Raw genomic sequence first — 24100 nt, 5'->3', positions numbered from 1 at the left:
AATAAATATTAGTACTTAAAGTTAGCATGCTTTTTCAGGGAAAGTGATTATATAGGTAGGAGGTAAAGTTTATTAAATATGAAGGAGAATGAGAAAAGGCAAAGGAGAAAAGGAAAGATCTGCATCTGAATGCAGAATTCCAAAGAATAGAAAGAAGAGATAAGAAAGCCTTCCTAAGTGAACAATGCAAAGAAATAGAGGAAAACCATAGAATGGGAAAGACTAGAGATCTCTTCAAGAAAATAGAGATACCAAGGGAACATTTCATGGAAAGATGGGCACAAAAAAGGACAGAAATGGTATGGACCTAACAGAAGCAGAAGATATTAAGAAGAGGTGGCAAGAATACACAGAAGAACTATACAAAAAAGATCTTCATGACCCAGATAATCACGATGGTGTGATCACTCACCCAGAGCCAGACATCCTGGAGTCCAAAGTCAAGTGGGCCTTAGGAATCACTACAAACAAAGCTAGTGGAGGTGATGGATTCCAGTTGAGCTATTTCAGATCCTAAAAGATGATGCTGTGAAAGTACTGCATTCAATATGCCAGAAATTTTGGAAAACTCAGCAGTGGCCACAGGACTGGAAAAGGTCAGTTTTCATTCCAATCCCAAAGAAAGGCAAGGCCAAAGAATGTTCAAACTACCACACAATTGCACTCATCTCACATGCTAGCAAAGTAATGCTAAATATTCTCCTAGCTGTGCTTCAACAGTACGTGAACCAAGAACTTCCAGATGTTCAAGCTGGTTTTAGAAAAGGCAGAGGAACCAGAGATCAAATTGCCGACATCCACTGGATCATAGAAAAAGTAAGAGGATGCCAGAAAAATATCTACTTCTGCTTCATTGACTACACTGAAGCATTTGACTGTGTGGATCACAACAAACTGTGGGAAATTCTTAGAGTTGGGAATACTAGATCACCTTATCTGCCTCCTGAGAAATCTGTATGCAGGTCAAGAAGCAACAGTTAGAACAAGATATGGAACATGGAACAACAGACTGGTTCAAAATTGGTAAAAGAGTACGTCAAGGCTGTATATTGTCACCCTGCTTATCTAACTTATATGCATAGTATGTCATGTGAAATGCTGGACTGGATGAAGCACAAGCTGGAATCAAGATTGCTGGGATAAACATCAATAAGCTCAGATATGCAGATGACACCACCCTTATGGCAGGAAGTAAAGTGGAAATAAAGAGCTTCTAACTAAAAGTGAAAGAGGAGAATGAAAAAGCTAATTTAAAACTCAACATTCAAAAAACTAAGATCATGGCCTTTGGTCCCATCACTTCATGGAAAATAGATAGGGAAACAAACTTTATTTTCTTGGGCTCCAAAATCACTGCAGATGGTGACTCAGCCATGTAATTAAAAGATGCTTGCTCCTTGGAAGAAAAGCTATGACTAACCTAGACAGCATATTAAAAAGCAGAGACATACTGTATTGGTGTTTTTCTTTCTGGCTTACTTCACTCTGTATAATAGGCTCCAGTTTCATCCACCTCATTAGAACTGATTCAAATGTATTCTTTTCAATGTCCAGGTTCGATGCATGATACTGGATGCTTGGGGCTGGTGCACTGGGACGACCCAGAGGGATGGTACGGGGAGGAAGGAGGGAGGAGGGTTCAGGATGGGGAACATGTGTATACCTGTGGCGGATTTATGTTGATATATGGCAAAACCAATACAATATTGTAAAGTTAAAAAATAAATAAATAACAACAACAACAACAAAAAAGCAGAGACATTACTTTGCTGACAAAGGTCCATATAATCAAAGCTATGGTTTTTCCAGTAGTCATATATGGATATGAGAGTTGGACCATGAAGAAGACTGAGCACCAAAGAATTGATGTTTTTGAACTGTGGTGTTGGAGAAGACTCCTGAGAGTTTTTTGGACTGCAAGGAGATCAGACCAGTCAATCCTAAAGAAAATCAGTCCTGAATATTCATTGAATGGGCTAATGCTGAAGCTGAAGCTCCAGTACTTTGGCCACCTGATGCGATGAACTGACTCATCGGAAAAGACCCTGATGCTGGGAAAGATTGAAGGCAGGAGGAGAAGGGGACAACAGAGGATGAGATGGTTGCATGGCATCAGTGACTCAATGGACATGAGTTTGAGCAAGCTCCGGGAGATGGTGAAAGACAGGAAAACCTGGTGTGCTGCAGTCTGTGGGGTCGCACAGAGACGAACAGGACTGAGTGACTGAACAACAGCAGCAACAAATATGAAGAAGTAGAATTGTGACAGATGACACGAATGACTGTTCATTTAAACTGATAATCAAGTCTAAGTGAGAAATGTTAGAAGGTGCACAATACTTTTGGTGTTTGTCGTCTTATAAACACATGGGACACAGAGGCAGTGTCTCCCCAGTTGACCCTCTCCCATCCGTTCCGGCAACAATCACTGAAATCTCAACATGCTAATCGCTTCCGTCGTGTTTGTCTCTTTTCGACCCTATGCAGCCCACCAGGCTTCCATGTCCATGAGATTCTCTAGGCAAAAATACTGGAGTGGGTTGCCATTTCCTTCTGCAGGGATCTTCCCAAGCCAGGAATCTAATCCACATCTCTTACGTCTCCTGCATTGGCAGGCGGGTTCTTTATCACTAGCGCTGCTCCTATCCCTTAATTCTTAAGAAGTTGCACAAACTCTCAACTGCTCTTGCCTTTGATCTCTTCTTATTGCAATCCATTATGTTTGCATTTGCCAGATCAACCTTTGTAAAATCTTCTGTTATAGTCACTCCTCCTAGAAAACCCCACTGACAGCTAGTTCCATAGCATTACACTTGACCCCTTCTAAGTTTGGCCAAATTTAACTTTTGAGTCTTCCGTTAAATCCTAAGATATTGATTATACTAATTGCTTTTGCTTGGGATGCTTTTTTTCCTTCATTATTCTTGTCAAACTGCTTCCATCCTTCAAGACCTGGTCCAGATGTTACCTCTTTCAAGATGTTTCACTTTTTCTTGCTCCTGTAGAAATGAGGCTACCGTTCTTTGCATCCTATGCTGCTGCTAAGTCGCTTCAGTCGTGTCCGATTCTGTTCGACCCCATAGACGGCAGCCCATCAGGCTCCGCCGTCCCTGGGATTCTCAAGGCAAGAACACTGGAGTGGGTTGCCATTTCCTTCTCCAATGCATGAAAATGAAAAGTGAAAGTGAAGTCACTCAGTCGTGTCTGATTCCTAGCGACCCCATGGACTGCAGCCTACCAGGCTCCTCCATCCGTGGGATTTTCCAGGCAAGAGTACTGGAGTGGGGTGCCCTTGCCTTCTCCGTTGCATCCTATAGCAGTATTTAATCATCCAAATGGAGCTTAACATGAAATTGTGCATGTGTGTGCATGTATGCCCGTGTGTGTGTTATTGTCTCTATGTATGTAAATTTATTTAGGGCAGGAAAACACTTTATAATATTCCATATCACACAGTCCACGGCCTTTTGTATCAGAGCTGGTGTTCAACAAATATTAATTTAATTGAGTAAGTGGGATTGGGCAGTACTGTTTCAAAAGAGACCTTCTCAATGATGAACATGTTCAAGATTAATCTATTTTGGGTAACTGTGCTGAGGAAGTTTGACTTTCAGCTATAAGTTAAAAACCTGTTTCTTTTCATGGTATAGGTGGACCCCAATATTGTACTTCATGCCTCTGTTTCCGTCATAAAGTGGAGTTTCTCAAGCAGTAAAGAGAGCAGTGGGAGCCAGATAAGGCCATCAACCCTATGGCTGATCACAAAGGTATCCACGAATGTCTGCTCTCTCTGAGTCACTTCCTGGGCTCATGGGCTCACTTTGCTGCTCCATTTCCTGACACTCTCCCTCATGTAAACTTGCAACTGAAAGCGCTGCAGTTGTTGACTGCTGTGAATCTGTGATCTCCTCTTTGTTTGTCTAGTGGAGAGGATGCTGATGTGAACGTTCAACTCACTTTTAGATGGGCTGAGTAGTTAGTACTCCAGAATGTTATTTAAACTAGCGTAGAGCTTTGCTATAGTCCACAGACTCACCATTTTCAGGAGATTTGTCTGAATATCATTTGCTTCCACTCCTTAGTCTTTATTGTTGAGGGTCACAGAGCCTGGTCAATCAGTACGATATAGTGATAGAGTAAGACCATACTCTAGTTTTAGTTTTAATTTTAAAACTCTTAGTTTTAAAAGAAATCGCTGAGTATAAAATGTGAACAATGCCTAACACAAAACCTGTGTCTTGGCATTATTTTTTTAAACTTTATTTTTACATTATTGAATCAGATTTAAGTTGAGAATATATAATTGCTCTCCCCTTCCCTTTTACTATTGAAATACATTTTATGATCGCCACCAAATATTCATGACTGGAAAGAGATGATGCAGCTTGTTTCTACCCTTGTCCTGCCTCCCTTTGTCTCCTCCCTGTAGACTATTTTTGCTTCTTCCTAGCAGTTCCATGGAGAAGGAAATGGCAACCCACTCCAGTACTCTTGCCTGGAGAATTCCATGGACTGAGGAGCCTGGTGGGCTACAGTCCATGGAGTCGCAAAGAGTAAGACACGACTGAGCGACTTCTCTTTCAATGAGTGCAGAGTCACTCAGGCAAGTATGTTGCTACTTAGTTTAGGGGGTAGGAGAGATTGAAATTATTTTGTCAAATGAAATTTTGAATTACTCTTAACTATTAATTTTGCTTTTCAGAGAGCTAAAACCAAAAATTAGAGTAAGTGAGACACAAAGATACTAAAAAATATTATCCACTTCATTGACAAAGGCAGAATGAGATTATATATTTCTTAAATCTGCTTCCAACCTGGAGACTCTCTTAACTACTAGTCCTTTTTATTAATATGTTGTATTTTATTTCTGATCTAGAAATAATATTGCCATTTTGTTAAAATATGTTAAACATTGTATACACATTTATTATCTCATTTAATCTCATGAAAATTATGCAAATTTTCATTATACAGCTGAAAAACTGAGGCCAGTAGGTGATAGAGGAAAGATTCTTGGTCTGTCTATCTTCAAAACTTATGCCATTTTACTGCATTTCAATATAAAATACTTCTCTATATCTGACCAATTTTTGAGCATGGATGGAAATAGTTTAGTTTAGGCACGATCACTGAATACCAGTGTGACCTCAAGTAAGTCACATACCATATCTGGGCTTTAGTCTTCTGGTAACAGAGTTGGACGAGTTGGATTCTGTGGCATCTGTTTCTAGAATTTCATGATATCAAAAATCTTGTACTTATCTAAAAATTTTCCTGAAAGAATTTAAATGCTTGCTGCAAAGAGTATGAGTTTTGGAGTTAGACAGGTCAGAATTAGAATCATTTCTGTGACCTTGGGAAAGTTACTTAGTTGCACTGACCCACAGTTTTCTTATATATAAAATGACATTAGTCCCATTTGTCTAGCACAGTGGCTATGGCGATTGAGAAAATATGTTTGAAGTTGAAGCATACTATCTGGTATACAGAAAGTGCTTAAAAGTGATTCTTTTTCCTGACCCCAAGGAGTTCCCTTTCTCTATAGACAAACATGTCAAATGAGGATTCCATTCAGTGCTAATTAGAACAAAAATTTACGAAAATACTTTTTTTCCCTAAGTCATTGTGTAGTTTTTTCTCACACAACAAAACCATGAGAAATAAAAGTTGCATGTTAAAAGGAAAACAATTTTGAAAATCTTCTGAGATTTAAAGTTCTATCCTTTTTTTTCCCCAAAATAAATTAGTTTACCTGTTAAAACAGAGAAGTTTCTATGCCATAAATCCTCAATATGTGTAAATAAATTCCTCAATGGCTGTCACTTATTTAAAATGTGTCGATTTACTAAGTAAGAAAATTGTTGAATGTTCATTCAAGCAATGTTCTCAATCAACTTCCTTATCAGAGAATCGTAACATTTAAAATGAAAGTAGTTCATAAACCACCTTAAAATGTTTAACCCATGGTACTTAGAGCCAGAATAAAACTTTAAATTGGTACCAGAGGTTAAGGATTTGTTTCAGTCTTTTCAGTTCACTGCCTTTATTTATTTATTTTTTCTGTGCATACATATTTCTAGTAAGCTCTGTAGTTATAACTATAACAAGTGACACGTAATGGACCCCAAATCACTACACTGTGAAATATGCACAGAAAAAAAGGATAAATGAAGATATCAAGGTCTGTTTTATTTTGCACTGAACTGTAAAATGCCACCCTTGTCCAACAGAAGATCACTGATTCTGAGCAGGGCTCACTGACTGCTAAGTTGTGGGTAGTGTTTCACTTTCGGCAACTGTTAATATCCGAGTTTATCCAGGCATAATGACCTCACTATTTGTGACACATTGTTGAATTTTCTGGTTCTTTTAACTTATTTAGACCTTTCTCCCCCCTCTCTATTCATTGGAAGACTGGAATGATCCTGAGCCAAGCAGTAACTCAAAGCTGTCTAGCTATTGGTCATCCAATCAGAGTCAAGGCTACTGACGGAACATCACTACAAGGATACAAATTAGTCCTACAGAAAAGGTAATGTTTATGAGCTATGTACCTGAAAACAAGAAATGTTAATTTCAAGATTCCTGAGCAGTCAAATTATCATGCTTCCTGGCTTAGATGGAATATTCACTATGTTTTAAATTTGTGTTCAAAATATCAATATTAATTTTTCTAAAATAAGCTTGAAAACACATGCCACTTAATTAGATAGTGTGTCGTAGATATTTTTTAGAACTGAAAAGTTGCCTTCAGTATATATCTGTTGTAGACAAGCTGCTGCTTTACTCTGTAATTATTGGAACTCATTTCTTTGTATCTATTTTGGTTATTAATTTAAGAATTTAATGTGTTATGTGTATTCCTAATCTTTTGTCCATCTTCTGAATATGAAATATTGAACAATGAAGGAAAAATCAAGGAGACAAAAAAAATTCTGGCTAGTAAGGCTCCAAAAGTGTCATTTTTGTTTGTTTTTTTTCTGATTTGGAGGATAAAATTAAAAATAGATTTAGAAGAAAAAATTAGCAGTAAGGAAGAAAGGTGATTTATCTCCAACCACTTGGAAATATTGTTTCCTAAATCTGTTTTCTATTTCATTTGTCTTTTGATTTTACCTAGTGTTGATAAAAACAAGTCCTATTGTATTGCAAGACTTAGAAAGCTATTAGCCAACTACTCTGGCTGGATAGACAATTAGGATGTGCTTAGGGCTAAAGCCAGAACTAGGGCATTTAGGCACCAGAGAAAGTTTGGCTCAGCCACAAATATAGAAGGGGAATTTTCTCTAACATGCAAAGCATACTGTCCAAGTATTAGAATATTACACAGTGGTTAAAAAACATGATCTACAGAGTCAGATTTCAAGGTATAAATCCTAGCTGTAACACTTACTCTAACAACAGCAAAAACAAATTCTGAGCCAGACACTATTTTAATTCATTTATGCTGTATTTTTACATTTAAACTTAACAACACTTGATAAGGTAGGTAGCGTTACTATCCTTACAGCTGGGAGATTGAAATACAGAGTTTAATCACTTACTCAAGGTCATATCTAAGTGATTGGGAAGGAATGCAAAGTCAACCAACTATAATCTATAACTCACTCTTAGCCACAAACTATATAGTCTGTAGGTCAAAATCCAATCATACAATTGCCAGTGAGTGCCAAGTGTGGTACTTGGCACTCACTGTACCAAGATACCTCAGAGAATGAGTAGGGTACAGTAATTGAAACACCCAAGCAGAAGGAAGAGAGGGACAGTAGTTTGCTATCACACAAACTGGCCAGTGTGGGTAGAGTCCTAAACACATAGTTCCCAAGGAGAAGCAAACAAACCCAAAGCAAGTCCCAGGTTGATATGGTGCTATACATGGAGTAGCTAACAAGTTTTCTGGGGCAGAATCAATGCTGTAAACTGGAAACTCACAAAGCATCAAATTGCAATAATAACAAGTGCAAACCATGGGACATGGAGCCAGAGATGCTTCAGCTCACTTAGTCCAGGGTTATAATAAAGAGAAGAATCAGTCAATTGTAACTGACCTAGAAATGATACAGATTATAGAATTAATACACAGGTCATTAAAACAGTTGTTATCATTGTATTGCATATATTCAGGTAGCTAGAGGAAAGACTGAACATGTTAATAGAGACACAGAACATATGAAAAGACTCAAATCAAATTTCTAGGTATGAAAACTTCAATGTATGACTTGAAAAATATGCTAAATTTGTCTAATAGCAGATTAGACAAATTTAGGAATTTGTCTAATTCCTCAATTTCTTGCAAATTGTGGAAGAAAATTTTAGTGAACTTAGATACCAAAAGAAACTATTCATAGTGAAAACCAGAGAGGAAAAAATATGGATTGAAGAAAAATGAACAGAGCACTGTTGGTTGTGAAAAGCTTCAGATGGCCCAATCTCAGAATAATTAGAGTCTCTGAAGGGAAGAAGCAGGGGACAGAAAAATATTGGAAAAAATGATGTCTTCTAAAAATATAGGACAAAAAATTTCAAAATTTTGTGAAAACTACAACCCACACATCCAAGAAGTTCAACAGATTTTAAGCATAAGAAACACTAAGAAAAGAACCAAGAAAAATCATAATCAAATTCCTTAAAATTAGTGATAAAGGGAAAAATCTTAAGAGTACACAGAAAAGGCATATTACGTACAAAAGGAATAAAGATAAGAATGACAGCAGATTTCTTGTTGGTAACAATAAGAGTGAGAAGACAGTGGAAGAATATCTTTAAAAGCTTAAAGAACAAAACAACCAACCTATCAATATAGAAATCATTTCCCAATGAAATTATTAATATTTTTTAAATATTAAGGCAAAATAAAAATTCAGATATTAGTCAGAAACTGAAAGAATTTATCACCAGCAGACCTAGAGAACAAACATTGTTTAAAGAATTCCTTCAAGCAGAAGAATATTGGTATCAGATGAAAATGAAGAGCACTGGGAATAATAACCACACAGACAATATAAAGATCTCATTTCTTATTTAAGTCTCTTTAAAATATAATTTTTTGTTTACAGCAAAAAATAATATATTATGGAGAGAAAAATATGTAGATGCAAAATATATGAAGTTAATGGTACAAATACCAATAGGAAAAATGGAAGAAAGATTCTCATACTGTATTTCTCAAGTGGTATGATATCCAGTGGCTCAGCAGTAAGAATCCACCTGTAATGCAGGAGATGCAGGTTCAATCTCTGGGTCAGGAAGATCCTCTGGAAAAAGAAATGGCAACCCACTCCAATATTCTTGCCTGAGAAATCCCATGGACAGAGGAACCTGGCAGGCTACAGTCCATGGATCACAAAAGAGTCAGATATGACTTAGCAACTAAATAACAACAATGATATCAACTGAAAGTAGACGGATAAGTTAAGGATGTCCTATAAATTAAACAATATCCTATTTCAATATCGATAGAACATGTGAGGAGGAAACTGTGAGGATACAAAAGACTAGAACAACACTGTCAATCAACTTGACCTAACTGATATTTATAGAACATACCCAAGAACAGCAAAAGACATATTCATTTAAAGGAACAGTATATTAAATCAAATGGAGTATATTCTAGCTATAAAACAAATCTCAATACATTTAACAGAATTTAAATATTATAAAAAAGATTCTCTGGCCATAATAGAATTACACTAGAAATCAGACAGATTTCACAACAAGGTCATACTGTATAGCACAGGGAAATTTATTTAATATCCTGTGATAAGCCATAATAGAAAAGAACATAAAAAAGAAAGTATATGTGTATGTATAACTGAATCACTTTGCTGTACATCAGAAGTTAACGTAACACTGTAAATCAGCCATACTTAAAAAAAAAAATAGCAGAAAGCTTTCTGGAAAACCCCCAAGTATCTGGACATAAGTAACACATTTCTAAATGACCCAAGAACTAAAGAAGAAATCAAAATGGAAATTAGCAAGTATTTTTGAACTGAATGAAAATGAAAATACACATATTAAAAACTGTGGGATGCTGCCCAAGAAGTTCTTAGATGGAAATTTCTGTAAATACCTATATAAGGAAAGAAGTAAAAGTGAAAGTTGCTCAGTTGTGTCCAACTCTTTGTGACGCATGGACTAAAATGTCCATGGAATTCTCCAGGCCAGAATACTGGAGTGGGTAGTATTTCCCTTTTCCAGGGGATCTTCCCAACCCAGGGATCGAACCCAGGTCTTCTGCATTTCAGGCAGATTCTTTTTCATCTGGTCCACAAGGAAAGCCCAAGAATACTGGAGTGTGTAGCCTATCCCTTCTCCAGCAGATCTTCCCAACCCAGGAATCAAACCAGGGTCTTCTGCATTACAGGCGGATTCTTTACCAACTGAGCTAAGAAGAAAGACAGCAAATCAGTGACCTCAGCTCCCATTTGGAGAAGCTAGAGTAAGAAGAGCAAATCGAACTCAAAGTAATCAGAAGACAGAAAATAATAAAAGTTAGAGTAGAAATCAATGAAATAGAAAATAGGAAAAAAAGAGAAAAATCAACAAAATCAAAAGCTGTTTTCTTTTTTTTTTTTCAAAGATCAAAGAAACTAATAAACCTCTAGCCAGACTACTCAGGAAATTAAGGAATAGGACACAAATTACCAATATCAGGAATGAGAGAGGTGATATCACAGTTATTAAAGAGATAATGGAATATTTTGAACAAAAATAAAGTAAGTGAAGTCACTCAGTCGTGTCTGACTCTTTGCGACCCCATGGACTTTAGCCTCCCAGGCTCCTCCGTCCATAGGATTTTCCAGGCAGGAGTACTGGAGTGGGTTGCCATTTCCTTCTCCAGGGGATCTTCCCAACTCAGGGATTGAACCCAGATCTCCCGCATTGCAGGCGGACACTTTACCCTCTAAGCCACCAGGGAACTGAGATGATTAAAGACCAATTTCTTCAAGGGCACAAATTGCCAGTGTCTACTCAAGAAGAAATAAGTAAGCTGAATAGTCCTGGATCTCTTAAAGAAATTAAATTTTTAGTTAAAAACTTTCCCACAAAGAGAACCTCAGATTCAGATGATTTCCCTAGCTTCACTTGGGAATTCTTTCAAATATGTCAAGTCTCCATTTCCTTACATAGAAAATAGAAGAGGGAATACTTCCTAGCTAATTCTAAGAGGCCAATATTATTCTGAAAGCAGAAATCAGACAGACATTATAGGAAAAGAGAATCATAGACCAATATCCCTTGTGAACATAAATGCAAAAAATTCTTAACATTTTAACAAGTTGAATACAATAAAAAAGACAATATATCATGACCAAGCAGTGTTTATCCCAGGAGAATGAAGTTGAAAATCAATCAATGTAAATCACTCAATTGGCAGACTGAAAAGGAAAAAAAATCACAAACATCAAATTGATATAGGAAAAGCTTTTAACAAAGGTCAGAATCCCTTCCTAATAGAAAGTTTTCTATTCAGAAAACTGAATAGAAGGGAACTTTGTCAATATGACATAGGGCATCTACAAAAAACATACAACTGACATATTTAATGATGAAAGACTAGTGCTTCCTCCTAAAGTCAAAACAAGGCAAGATTGTCTACTCTCACCTATTCAGCAATGCATAGAAAACTATAGCCAGTATAATAAGAAAGGGAAAAGAAATAAAAGACATCTAGATATGAATTGAAGAAGTAAGTTCAGTTCAGTTCAGTCACTCAGTCGTGTCCGACTCTTTGTGACCCCATGAACCACAGCGTGCCAGGCCTCACTGTCCATCACCAGCTCCTGGAGTCCACCCAAACCCATGTCTATCGTGTCGGTGATGCCATCCAACCACCTCATCTTCTGTCGTCCCCTTCTCCTCCTGCCCTCAATCCCTCCCAGCATCAGGGTCTTTTCAAATGAGTCAGCTCTCTGCATCAGGTGGCCAAAGTATTGGAATTTCAGCTTCAACATCAGTCCCTCCAATGAATACCCAGGACTAATCTCCTTAGGATGGACTGTCAGATCTCCTTGCAGTCCAAGGGACTCTCAAGAGATTTTTCCAACACCACAGTTGAAAAGCATCAATTCTTCGGCGCTCAGCTTTCTTTATAGTTCAACTCTCACATCCATACATGACCACTGGAAAAACCATAGCCTTGACTAGACAGATCTTTGTTGGCAAAGTAATGTCTCTGCTTTTCAATATGCTATCTAGGTTGGTCATAACTTTTCTTCCAAGGAGCAAGTATCTTAATTTCATAGCTGCAATCACCATCTGCAGTGATTTTGGAGCCCTCCAAAATAAAGTCAGCCACTGTTTCCACTGTTTCCCCATCTATTTCCCATGAAGTGATGGGACCAGATGCCATGATCTTCGTTTTCTGAATGTTGAGCTTTAAGCCAATTTTTTCACTCTCTTCTTTCACTTTCATCAAGAGGCTCTTCAGTTCTTCTTCACTTTCTGCCATAAGGGTGGTGTCCTCTGCATATCTGAGGTTATTGATATTTCTCCTGGCAATCTTGATTCCAGCTTGTGCTTCCTCCAGCCCAGTGTTTCTCATGATGTACTCTGCATATAAGTTAAATAAGCAGGGTGACAATATACAGCCTTGACGTACTCCTTTTCCTATTTGGAACCAGTCTGATGTTCCATGTCCAGTTCTAACTGTTGCTTCCTGACCTGTATACAGGTTTCTCAAGAGGCAGGTCAGGTGGTCTGGTATTCCCATATCTTCTGACTTTAATTTCAAATGGTATAATTATCTATGTAGAAAATCCTATGAAAACTACAAACAATGTCTACAACTAATAAATGAGTTTAGCAAGTTTGAGGGCTTGAGATCAATATATATATGTATATACATATATAAACAATATATATATGTGTATACATATATATATATGTTATTTGTATTCCTGTACACTAACAACAAGCAACTTTAGAAGTTAAAATTTTTAAATGCCAATTATAATAACATCAAAACTATGACATGCTTCAATATGAATCAGATAAAATACATACAAGACTTGTGTACTGAAAGCTACAAAACATTGCTGAGTAAGAGTAAAGAAGACCTAAATAGATGCAGGGATATACTGTATCCATGGATTGAAAGACTCTGTATGGTTATGATGTCCATTCTCTTCAAATTGACCTATAGATTTAATGCAATCTCAATAGAAATCCCAGAAAGTTTCTTTATAAAAGGTATCAAGGTAATTTTAAAATCCATATAGAATTGCAAAAGATCTAGAATAGGCAAAACAACTTGAAAAAGAACAAAATTACCTGATCTCAAGACTTACTGTAAAATAAAAGTAATGAAAATAAAAACACAAAAAAATTAAATAGCAGTAATGAAAAACGGCATGCTATTGGCACCAAAGTAGACAATTGGATCAATAGAACAGGATGGAAGATCCAGAAATAGATCCACACATATACGGCCAATTGACTTTTGACAAAATTGCGAGAGAAATTCAGTGGAAAAAGGATTTTCTTTTTTTTTGACTAATGGTGATGGAACAATTGGATATCAATATATAAAAAAAACTGATCGTATGTAATACAATAAACAGTAGTTAGCTCAAAATGGATTATAGACTTAAATGTAAAAAATAAAATTGAATATTCCAGACAAAAGCAAAGGAGAAAATATTTGTGATCTTGTATTAACCAAACTTTCTTACATATGATGTCAAAAACATGATCCACAAAAATATAAATCGATAAATTGGACTTCATTAAAATTAAGACTTTCTGCTCTTTGAAAGGCATTGTTAAGAGAATGAGAAGACAAGTGACACTTAGGGAGAAATATCTTCAAACAATAGATATTTGCAGAATACACACAACTCAAGAAAAAATGGGCAGGTAAATGATTTGGACAAATACTGTAACAAGGAAGATACACAGTTGGCATATGAATAGATGCTAATCATTCAGTCAGTTCAGTTCAGTTGCTCAGTCATGTCTGACTCTGTGATGCCATGGACTGCAGCACGCCAGGCCTCCCTGTCCATCACCAACTCCCAGAGTTTACTCAAACTCATGTCCGTTGAGTCGGTGATGCCATCCAACAACCTCATCCTCTGTCATCCCCATCTCCTTCTGCCTTCAATCTTTCCCAGCATCAGGGTCTTTTCCAATGAGTCAGTACTTTTCATCAGGTGGCCAAAGTATTGGAGTTTCAGCTTCAGCATCAGTCCTTCCCATGAATATTTAGGGCTGATTTCCTTTAGGATGAACTGGTTGGACCTCCTTGCAGTCCAAGGTTCTCTCAAGAGTCTCCTCCAACACCACAGTCCAAAAGCATCAATCCTTCGGCGCTCAGCTTTCTTTATGGTCCAATTCTCACATCCATACATGACCATTGGAAAAACAATAGCTTTTACTAGATGGACCTTTGTTGGCAAAGTAATGTCTCTGCTTTATAATATGCCATTTAGTTGGTCATAATTTTTCTTCCAAGGAGAAAACATCTTTTAATTTCATGGCTGCAGTCACCATCTACATTGATTTTGGAGCCCCCCAAATAAAGTCTGTCACTGTTTCCACTGTTTCTCCATCTATTTGCCATGAATTGATGGGGCCAGATGCCATGATCTTAGTTTTCTGAATGTTGAGTTTTAAGACAATTTTTTCACTCTCCTCTTTCACTTTCATCAAAATTTCCTATTCACTTTCTGCCATAAGGGTGGTGTCATCTGCATGTCTGAGGTTATTGATATTTTTCCTGGCAATCTTGATTCCAGTTTGTGCTTCATCCAGTCCAGCATTCCTCATGATGTACTCTCCATATAAGTTAAATAAGCAGGGTGACAATATACAGCCTTGATGCTAAATATTAGGGGAATATAAAATACAACTAAAATTAGGTAACACCACATATGTAGTAGAGTCCAGTGTTTAAAATGTGACCATATTGAATGCTGGTGAGAATGTGGAACAACTGAACCCTCATAGTTGGTACATGGTTTCTACATAGTTGGTAGAAATATAAATGCTTCAAAACTTTGGAAAATAATTGATACTCTCCTAAAATATACACATATATGTATATTTACAAAACCACTGTGGATGGTGATGGCAGCCATTAAATTAGAAGACATTGCTTCTTGGAAGAAAAGCTATGACAAACCTAGGCCGCATATTAAAAAGCAGAGACATCACTTTGCTGACCAAGGTCTGTATATTCAAAGCTATGGTCTTTCCAGCAGTCATGTATGGATGTGAGAGTTGGACCATAAAGAAGGCTGCTGTTGCTAAGTCGCTTCAGTCGTGTCCGACTCTGTGCGACCCCATAGACAGCAGCCCACCAGGCTCCCCCATCCCTGGGATTTTCCAGGCAAGAATACTGGAGTGGGTTGCCATTTCCTTCTCAAAAAGAAAGCTAAGCATTAAATAATTGATGCTTTCAAACTGTGGTGATAGAGAAAATTCTTGTGAGTCCCTAGGACAGCAAGGAGATCAAACCAATCAATCCTAAAGGAAATCAACCCTGAATACTCACCGAAAGGACTGATGTTAAAGCTGACGCTCCAGTACTGAGCTGAGCATTGGAAAAGACCCTGATGCTGGGAAACATTGAAGGCAAAAGGAGAAGAGGGTGGCAGAGGATGAGATGGTAGGATGGCATTACCGATTCAACGAACGTGAACTTGGGCAAACTCCAGGAGGTGGTGAGGGACAGGGAGGCCTGGTATGCTGCAGTCCAGGGGGTCACAAGAAGTCAGACATGACTTAGCAACTGAACAACAACAAATACATACATATATGTACACACAAACACACACATATGTGTGTGTATTTATATTTATATACAGGTAGGTATATACATACCTGTAGTTTATTGCCCAGCCTCTCCTCGATTATTCAAGGAATATGAAAGTCCTTATGAAGACTTGTACATAAATGTTTATAGCAGCTTTATTTCTAAAGCCAAAAGTAAAAACTTGAAACAACCAAAATGTCCATCCATAGGTGAACGATAAATTATAGTGTATGCTATGCTATGCTAAGTCACTTCAGTCGTGTCCGACTCTGTGCTACCCCACAGACGGCAGCTCACCAGGCTCCCCCATCCCTGGGATTCTCCAGGCAAGAACACGAGTGGGCTGCCATTTCCTTCTCCAATGCATGAAAGTGAAAAGTGAATGTGAAATCGCTCAGTCGTGTCCGACTCTTAGCGACCCCATGGATTGCAGCCTAACAGGCTCCTCTATCTATAGGATTTTCTAAGCAAGAGTACTGGAGTGGGGTGCCATTGCCTTCAAGGAACTAATTCTTGATTCACACAACAATATGAATGAATCTCAAAACAATTATATTGAGGAGAAGAAACAAACCCATTAAGGGTATGTATTGTTTGATTGCCTTTGCATAAAATTTTAGAGAGTCCTAACTAATCTAGATGCAGATGGTGACTGTAGCCATGAAGACAGTATATTAAAAAGCAGAGACATTACTTTGCCAACAAAGGTCCATCTAGTCAAAGCTATGGTTTTTCCAGTAGTCATGTATGGATGTGAGGGTTGGATCATAAAGAAGATTGAGGCTGAAGAATTGATGCTTTTTAACTGTGGTGTTAGAGAAGTCTCCTGGGAGTCCCTTGGACTGCAAAGAGGTCAAACCAGTCAATCCTAAAGGAAATCAGTCCTGAATATTCATTGAAAGGACTGATGCTGAAGCTGAAGCTCCAATACTTTGGCCACCTGATGTGAAGAGCCGACTCATTAGAAAAGACCCTGATGCTGGGAAAGATTGAAGGCAGGAGGAGAAGGGGATGATGGATGATGAGATGGTTGCATGGCATCACTGACTCAATGAACATGAGTTTGAGCAAGCTCCGGGAGTTGGTGAAGGACAGGGAAGTCTGGCATGCTGCAATCTGTGGGGTTGCAGAGTCAGACATAATTGAGCTACTGAACAACGACAACTAATCTAGGAAGATCAGTGTTTGCCTGGAGATAGGAAGGTAGGAAGGGACAGGAGGGCATGATTACAAAAGAGAACACAGAAACTTTGGGGGTGGTTTTTTGGGGGTGAGAGCTCTGGATATATCTTCATTATCTTGATGGTTGTGATACTTTAAAATGTGTACACATGTTTCAAAACTTAACAAATTTTTTGCTTTAAATATGTGCCTGTCAGTTGTATAATGTTTTATAATACTTTCAGTTATTTCCCACTAAAGTTGTTTTTAGTAATTACAAAAAGAGAAAAAAAAAACAAACCTAAGGAAAAACCCAAAAGATAAAATGATGAGTAGGGAATGACTAAGCGGTTATTTTAGAAGGAAATGGTGAAAGAAGACCAGTCAGTGTGATCCGTGGTCAAGGTAAAAATGGCAGATTGTGGAAAGGTTATATGCAGCTTGATGAGCATGCTCTTCATGCCCAGGGCTCTCCCTGGACTCACTGCGTACTGAAGCTGGTGCTGCTCTGGTCTTAGGGCCCTGAGATGACTTCCTACTCTGGCCAGGATTATTGTGGAATTGGGTGGGATTAAAGCTTAAACTCAATGTCCTTATTGCCTATAGAGAAGAGAACTTGGGAATGGAAAAAGATGATAATTAAAAACAAAACATAACTGTTGTAAGTTTAACTTGAAACATCTGTATTTACAAGAAAAGATTTGGTTTAATTTAGAAAGGAAGGAAAGAGATCAAGGAAGAGAAGGAGGAGTTTAGGATGGGCAGGAGAAAAAGGAGGCCCTCTATACAGATGAGGATTTTTGCCTTTGTATTGATGCAGCTTGCCTTTGAGAAACAAAATCTATTGTCAGGCTATATTTTGTAAGGACCAGGATTTTTAGAACTCACTCACCTCTGGATAAGTTTATCTTTTCCAGAGTATCTGAAATGCTTGTGTTTTATTTCTTTAAAAATACAACCATATTTCATTATATAACAATAAATATCCTCATGTGGCAGCAACTATTAGCGGTAAAAATTTTTCCTCTTCTCCTAAGTAGTATTGATACCATGTGATTTTAGCAAAGCTGTGAATTAAGACATTGCCTTTTATATGCTAAAAATAATAGAACTAGCACTTAAGATAGCAACCTGACAACTCACAAAGAATATGATAAACATATCATGCCTCATTAGTTCAGTTATGTTTCATTTGGCGTCACTCATCTTATTCTTATTCAATATTGTAAGTGCTTGCACTTGTTTGTCTTTTAATAATTGTCTGTGATGTGTATGAGACCTTGAGGGGATGAAAGACAAACCAACAATGTCATTATCAATTGATCTCAAAACCATAAAAATCATAAACCAAAAAATAAAAAAATGCTTCTTTCTAAAAGATATTTGGGGCATCAATTAGACAAACCAATTGAATCAAAGATCTTTTTTTTAAAAACACCATCATTTAATGTGGATTTTGCTTCAGTTTTTAAAGAACATGGATTATAGGATCTGGCCTGTACTGTTAAATTCATAAACTTAAAGCAATATGCACACATAGATACAGACACATATACACACATCCATTTACACACAGAGGTTAGATTATGGACAGTAAAAACTGGGGACCTATGGATTTTGTTTGATTTGGACATTATTATAGTATTTGTAATTAGTTATTCGCTTATAGGGAGAAGGCAATGGCACCCCACTCCAGTACTCTTGCCTAGAAAACCCCATGGACGGAGGAGCCTGGTGGGCTGCAGTCCATGGGGTCACTAAGAGTCGGACATGGCTGAGTGACTTCACTTTCACTTTTCATTTTCATGCATTGGAGAAGGAAATGGCAACCTACTCCAGTGTTCTTGCCTGGAGAATCCCAGGGATGGGGGAGCCTGGTGGGCTGCCATCTATGGGGTCACACAGAGTTGGACACGACTGAAGCGACTTAGCAGCAGCAGCAACAGCATTAGCTTATAGAAATAGGGAGATTTCATGCAAAAAATTACTGGCATTTATTGAAAAAATCAGAATGGGCAACACTGAACTTTCATCCTCTCACGACACCATTATTCCCCCTCTGGATGGCACATATACCCTCCAGTTTGCTGTGTTCTTCACAGTTCCCAGTGGCAGCCCTCACATTAGTTCCAGCCAGCTTCATTTATTTCTGTTACCAGTCTTTAATTATCAGAACCCTTCATATTCCTTACATCTCTGCTTTCCTCTCATATTCTAATTTCATTTTCTTTTAATACTGTCTTATTCTTCTTTACCTAAATTTGACATTTAAGGCTTAACCTTGCCTACTCTTTCTAACCCATACCCCATTTATTTAATCACCAAATCTATAATACTTCAAGTATGTGGTCCTTTCTTTCCTTGGCTGTCATCACTCTAATTCAATGTTTTCCAAAGTCTGCTCCATAAACCACACACATCCAAATTCCCCAGAATTCTTGTGATTGGAATCATTTGTGATACCTAGTAATGTATATTTCTGGGAGTCCAGACCTTAAGAATCAAAATCTCTGAGGATAGGGGCCTGGAGACCTACATTATTAATAAGCACCCATCCCAACATGCCCAGAAATTTTTCACGTTTTCTTATATAATGTGGGTGTAGGTGAAAGGCTAACATGCGCTGAACCATTACGTACCTTTACATGCTCTGCCCAGATCATATAGTTCCTTGCTTTAGAACAGAGCATTACCTGACACCTCTTATTCTCAACCATTGATGCTTCTGTCAAAACTCTGAGGCAGTAGGAAAAGTCTTGTTTAACATCCCATTACACTTAATTTAATTCATTTGTCCTATCTCCGTAAGGTTTCTAAATATTAATGAATATGTGATGAGTTAATTTAGGCATGATTAGCTTCATCACATCTTAGTTTTTCTTTCTTACTCAGACTTAGCTCAGAAAATCTGATGTTCCTTAATAAAATTTCCTAATTGTTTGAGAAATAGGTGCCTGAGGTTCCTAATTTTCCACAGTATCTTTTTTTTCTTCTCATCCTCTGAATCCTTTTATTTAATTAAGCCCCCTTCTTTCTGTCTCACAGAGGATCATTTTTGGGGATGGAAATTCCTATAATATTCCTATTGACTCTATTTATTCTCTAGACTCTTAATCACTGTTGCCATTGGTTATACACACACGTGCACACACACATACACACTCATTCGCACACCCCCACAGAACTTTGGGTACTAAAGCAATTAGTTGTCTTAAGAAAGGCTTAACTGCGGAGGTAGCAGTGATGGTAGTAGCATGGGAAAATCCTTACAATGTCCAGTCCTTCTGCCAGACTGTGGAAATGATATTTCTACTTGAAACCTACAAACGTGTTAATGTGGAGAAAAGTCATCAATCTCTAAATTACATTTTCATTACAGACATAAAGGAGATGATTCTCAGAAGTGGGTGTTTGGAACTGATGGTTGTATTTATTCTAAGGTAAGGACTATAAACCAAAGCTTTATTCCAAAATTTTTTTCTTTTTTTTTATATTCTTATAAAATGCACTGTTAGTTATTAAGAGCAAGAAATGCTTTTTTTGAACAAATGATTTCACTCTGTTTCTAGAAATTTAAAATTTAACTCAGTTTGACTTGACACTTTCCTCTGAAGTTTTTCTTGACTTAAAACAAGTTTTCCAAAGCCAAATATAATTTTCTTCAATTCATGGCTGTGCTACAACCTAGAATTTGGGGGCGTCAATTTCCTTCTATTTTTGAAATACATGTATTACTTTTTAAAATTGACCTATAATAGATGTATAACATTGTGTAAGTTCAAGGTGTACAATGCATTAATTTGTTCCATTATATATTGAAATATGATTACCTCATAGCTAACTCCAGACATACAGCACTGTGTAAGTTTAAGGTATAGAGCATACTGATTTGACTTATGTACATCATGAAATGATTACTGCAATAAGTTTAGTAAACATCCATCATCTCATACAGATAAAAAATAAAAGAAAAAAAAACTTTTCCTTGTGATGAGAAATTTTAGGATCCATACTGTTAGCAAGTTTTATATAGAACAAGCAGTAGCATTAAGTATATTCATCATGAAGTGAAAGTGAAAGTTGCTCAGTCTTATTTGACTCTTTGTGACCCCATGGACTAAAGTCCTTGGGATTCTCCAGGCCAGAATACTGAAGTGGGTAGTCATTCCCTTCTCCAGGGGATCTTCCCAACCCAGGGATTGAACCCAGGTCTCCCTCATTGCAGGCAGATTCTTTATCAGCTGAGCCACCAGGGAAGCCCAAGAGTACTGGCATGGGTAGCCTATTCCTTCTCCAGCGAATCTTCCTGACCGAGGAATTGAACCAGGGTCTCCTGAATTGCAGGTGGATTCTATACCAGCTGAATTACCAGGGAAGCCCTTATTTTGTGCATTAAATCCCTAGTATTTATCTTATAACTGAAAGTTTGTACCTCTCCCCACTCCTTACTTCTGGTAACTGCAAGTGTGATCTTTTATTCTATGAGTTGTTTGTTTTTGAAGTTTAATTGACTACAACAGTATGTTAGTTCCAGATGCATGACATAGTGATTTGATATTTCTATACATTACAAAATGATCACCACAATAAGTCTAGTAACCATCTGTCACTATACAAAGATATAATATTACTATTGATCGCATTCCTCACACTGTACATTTCATTCCCATAACTTATTTTGTAATTGGAAATTTGTATCTCTTACTCTCCCTCACTTACTTCACTCATCCTCCCCAACCCTCCCCTCTGGCAATCACTTACTCTCTGTATCTATGACTCTGTTTATGCTTTGTTATGCTTCTTCAGGCTTTCCTGGCTCAGATGGTAAAGAATCCACCTGCAATGAGCGAGACCTGGGTTCGATCCCTGGGTTGAGAAGATCCCCTGGAGGAGGTCATGGCTACCCATTCCAGTCTTCTTGCCTAGAGAATCCCCATGGACAGAGGAGCCTGGCTGGCTACAGTCCATGGGGTCAAGAAGAGTTAGACATGACTGAACAAATAAGCACATACACACACACATGTTTGTTCACTGGTTTTGTTTTATAGATAACACATATTAGTGAAAATATGTGATATTTGTCTTTCTCTGTCTAAATTGTTTCACTTAGCATAATACCCTCAAGGTTCTTCCATGTTGTCACAAATGGCAGCATTTCCTTCTTTTTTATGGCTGAGTAATATTCCATTGCGTACATATACATATATATGTATGTGAATAAATATATATGCCAGGAAAAACAAAATATTGTGTTAGAAGTCAGGAGAGTGGACATAGCTGAAGAATGTTAGGGACTGAAAGGGGCTGTGAGCACTTAGGTGTGTTGCTGTTCCCTTTCTTGACCTGGTTGTTTGGTTAAACAGGTATTCACTATGTGCAAATGGATTGAATGTACACTTACGATCTTTGTATTCTTCTGTATGTGTACAATGCTGTACACCTGAAGTTAATGTAATATTGTAAGTCAACTATGCTTCAATTTTAAAAAGTTTACTTTAGTAAAATGAGATTTGCCTTGAGTTCTCAAGATTTCCTTCCTGGTTCTGTGATTCCAAGTCTAAATAGAATGTTAATCATCAAGATTTAAGAGAGGCAAAATTAATCACATGGTATCTGTTAGTGTTTGCCTCAGAAACCCACCATCAGGATTTCAGAAATGCCAAGAATCAAACTGAAAATACATAGTATATTATTTTTACAGTAGTACTATAAAAAGTACCAGCAACTGGGTGGCTTAAAATAGCATAATTTTTTTTTTCTCACAGTTCTGGAGGCTAAAAGTCTGAAATCAAGCTGTTTGGCAACCTTGTGCTCCATCTAAATCCCCTAGGGGAAGATCCTTCCTTGTCTCTTCCATCTTTGGGTAGTTCCAGACATTTCTTGATTTGTGGCAGTTTAACTCCAGTCTCTGCCTCCATCTGTACATGGCCATCTCCCTCCATGTCTGAGTCTTCACATGGCATTGAATTCTGTGTGTGTCTATATTCAAATTTCTCTCTTCTAATAAAGACACAAGTCATTTTAGATTAGCACCCATACCAATGACCTGATATTAATTTGTTTACATCTGTCACGGCTACAGGTACCAAGGGTTAGGACTTCAACACACTTTCATAGTTTTTGCAAGAGACATAATTCAACCTATAACACATAGCATGGTAGTTATCAGTTTATTCCCTCACAGTGCCAAATCCACAATTTATTGCCTGGCACCTGCCTCAGGCAGCTTCACAGCAGAGTATTACCAGTGGGCACCTTCTTGTGAATGGTTTCCTTGAGCATATTCCTTGTGAGTGGCTTTTTAGTGAGGTGTTAGCAATTAGGTCGGGCACGACTGAGCAACTTCCCTTCCACTTTTCACTTTCACGCATTGGAGAAGGAAATGGCAACCCACTCCAGTATTCTTGCCTGGAGAATCCCAGGGACGGGGGAGCCTGGTGGGCTTCCGTCTATGGGGTCACACAGAGTCGGACACGACTGAAGTGACTTCGCAGCAATTAGGTACCTCCCTATAGATGGCTTCCTCTATAATGTGCTCCAAAGGCATATTAACAGTGAATCCTGCTGTGCACTGCCTCAGCGATGACTTCAACATCTAGTGAGTTACAACTGTGCCCTCAATGTGGTCTGGATCTCAGCCTTGAGTCAGGTATCTTCCTTGGGCATTCTGTCTAAGGCCTAGGAGTACTGGGCTCCCTATCTCTGCTATTCATATATTCTTTAGTGTTCTCTTGAACTTCTCAGCTTTCATCACTTCATGGCAAATAGAAGCGGAAAAAATGGAACAGTGACAGATTTTCTTTTCTTGGGCTCCAAAATCACTGCAAACAGTGACTGCAGCCGTGAAATTCAAAAGCACTTGCACCTTGGAAGAAAAGCTATGAGAAACCTAGATAGTGTACTAAAAAGCAGAGACATCACTTTGCTGACAAAGGTCCATATAGTCAAAACTATGGTTTTTCCAGTAGTCATGTACAAATGTGAGAGTTTGACAATAAAGGCTGAGTGCCGAAGAATTGATACCTTTGAATTGTGCTGGGGAAGACTCTTGAGAGTCCCTTGGATTGCAAAAAGATCAAACCAATCAATCCTAAAGGAAACCAACCCTGAATATGCATTGAAAGGAGTGATGTTGAAGCTGAAGCTCCAATACTTTGGCCACCTGATGCGAAGAGCTAA

At 37.8% G+C, this 24100-nt stretch overlaps 1 protein-coding gene across 5 annotated transcripts in view; it reads left to right on the top strand.

The window, feature by feature from the left end:
* Window positions 1-24100, top strand: part of DCDC1 (doublecortin domain containing 1) — a 469884-nt gene that overhangs the window by 260250 nt on the left and 185534 nt on the right. For all 5 annotated transcript variants that reach the window (XM_061381012.1, XM_061381013.1, XM_061381011.1 and 2 more), the window contains 3 exons: window positions 3651-3767; window positions 6414-6532; window positions 20301-20361. In XM_061381012.1, the coding sequence (XP_061236996.1) occupies window positions 3651-3767; window positions 6414-6532; window positions 20301-20361 (297 nt within the window). The remainder of the gene's footprint in view (window positions 1-3650; window positions 3768-6413; window positions 6533-20300; window positions 20362-24100) is intronic.

The sequence above is a fragment of the Bos javanicus genome, chromosome 15, assembly GCF_032452875.1.
Source record: "Bos javanicus breed banteng chromosome 15, ARS-OSU_banteng_1.0, whole genome shotgun sequence".
Taxonomy (NCBI): domain Eukaryota; kingdom Metazoa; phylum Chordata; class Mammalia; order Artiodactyla; family Bovidae; genus Bos; species Bos javanicus.
This window is presented reverse-complemented; position numbering and strand designations above follow the sequence as displayed.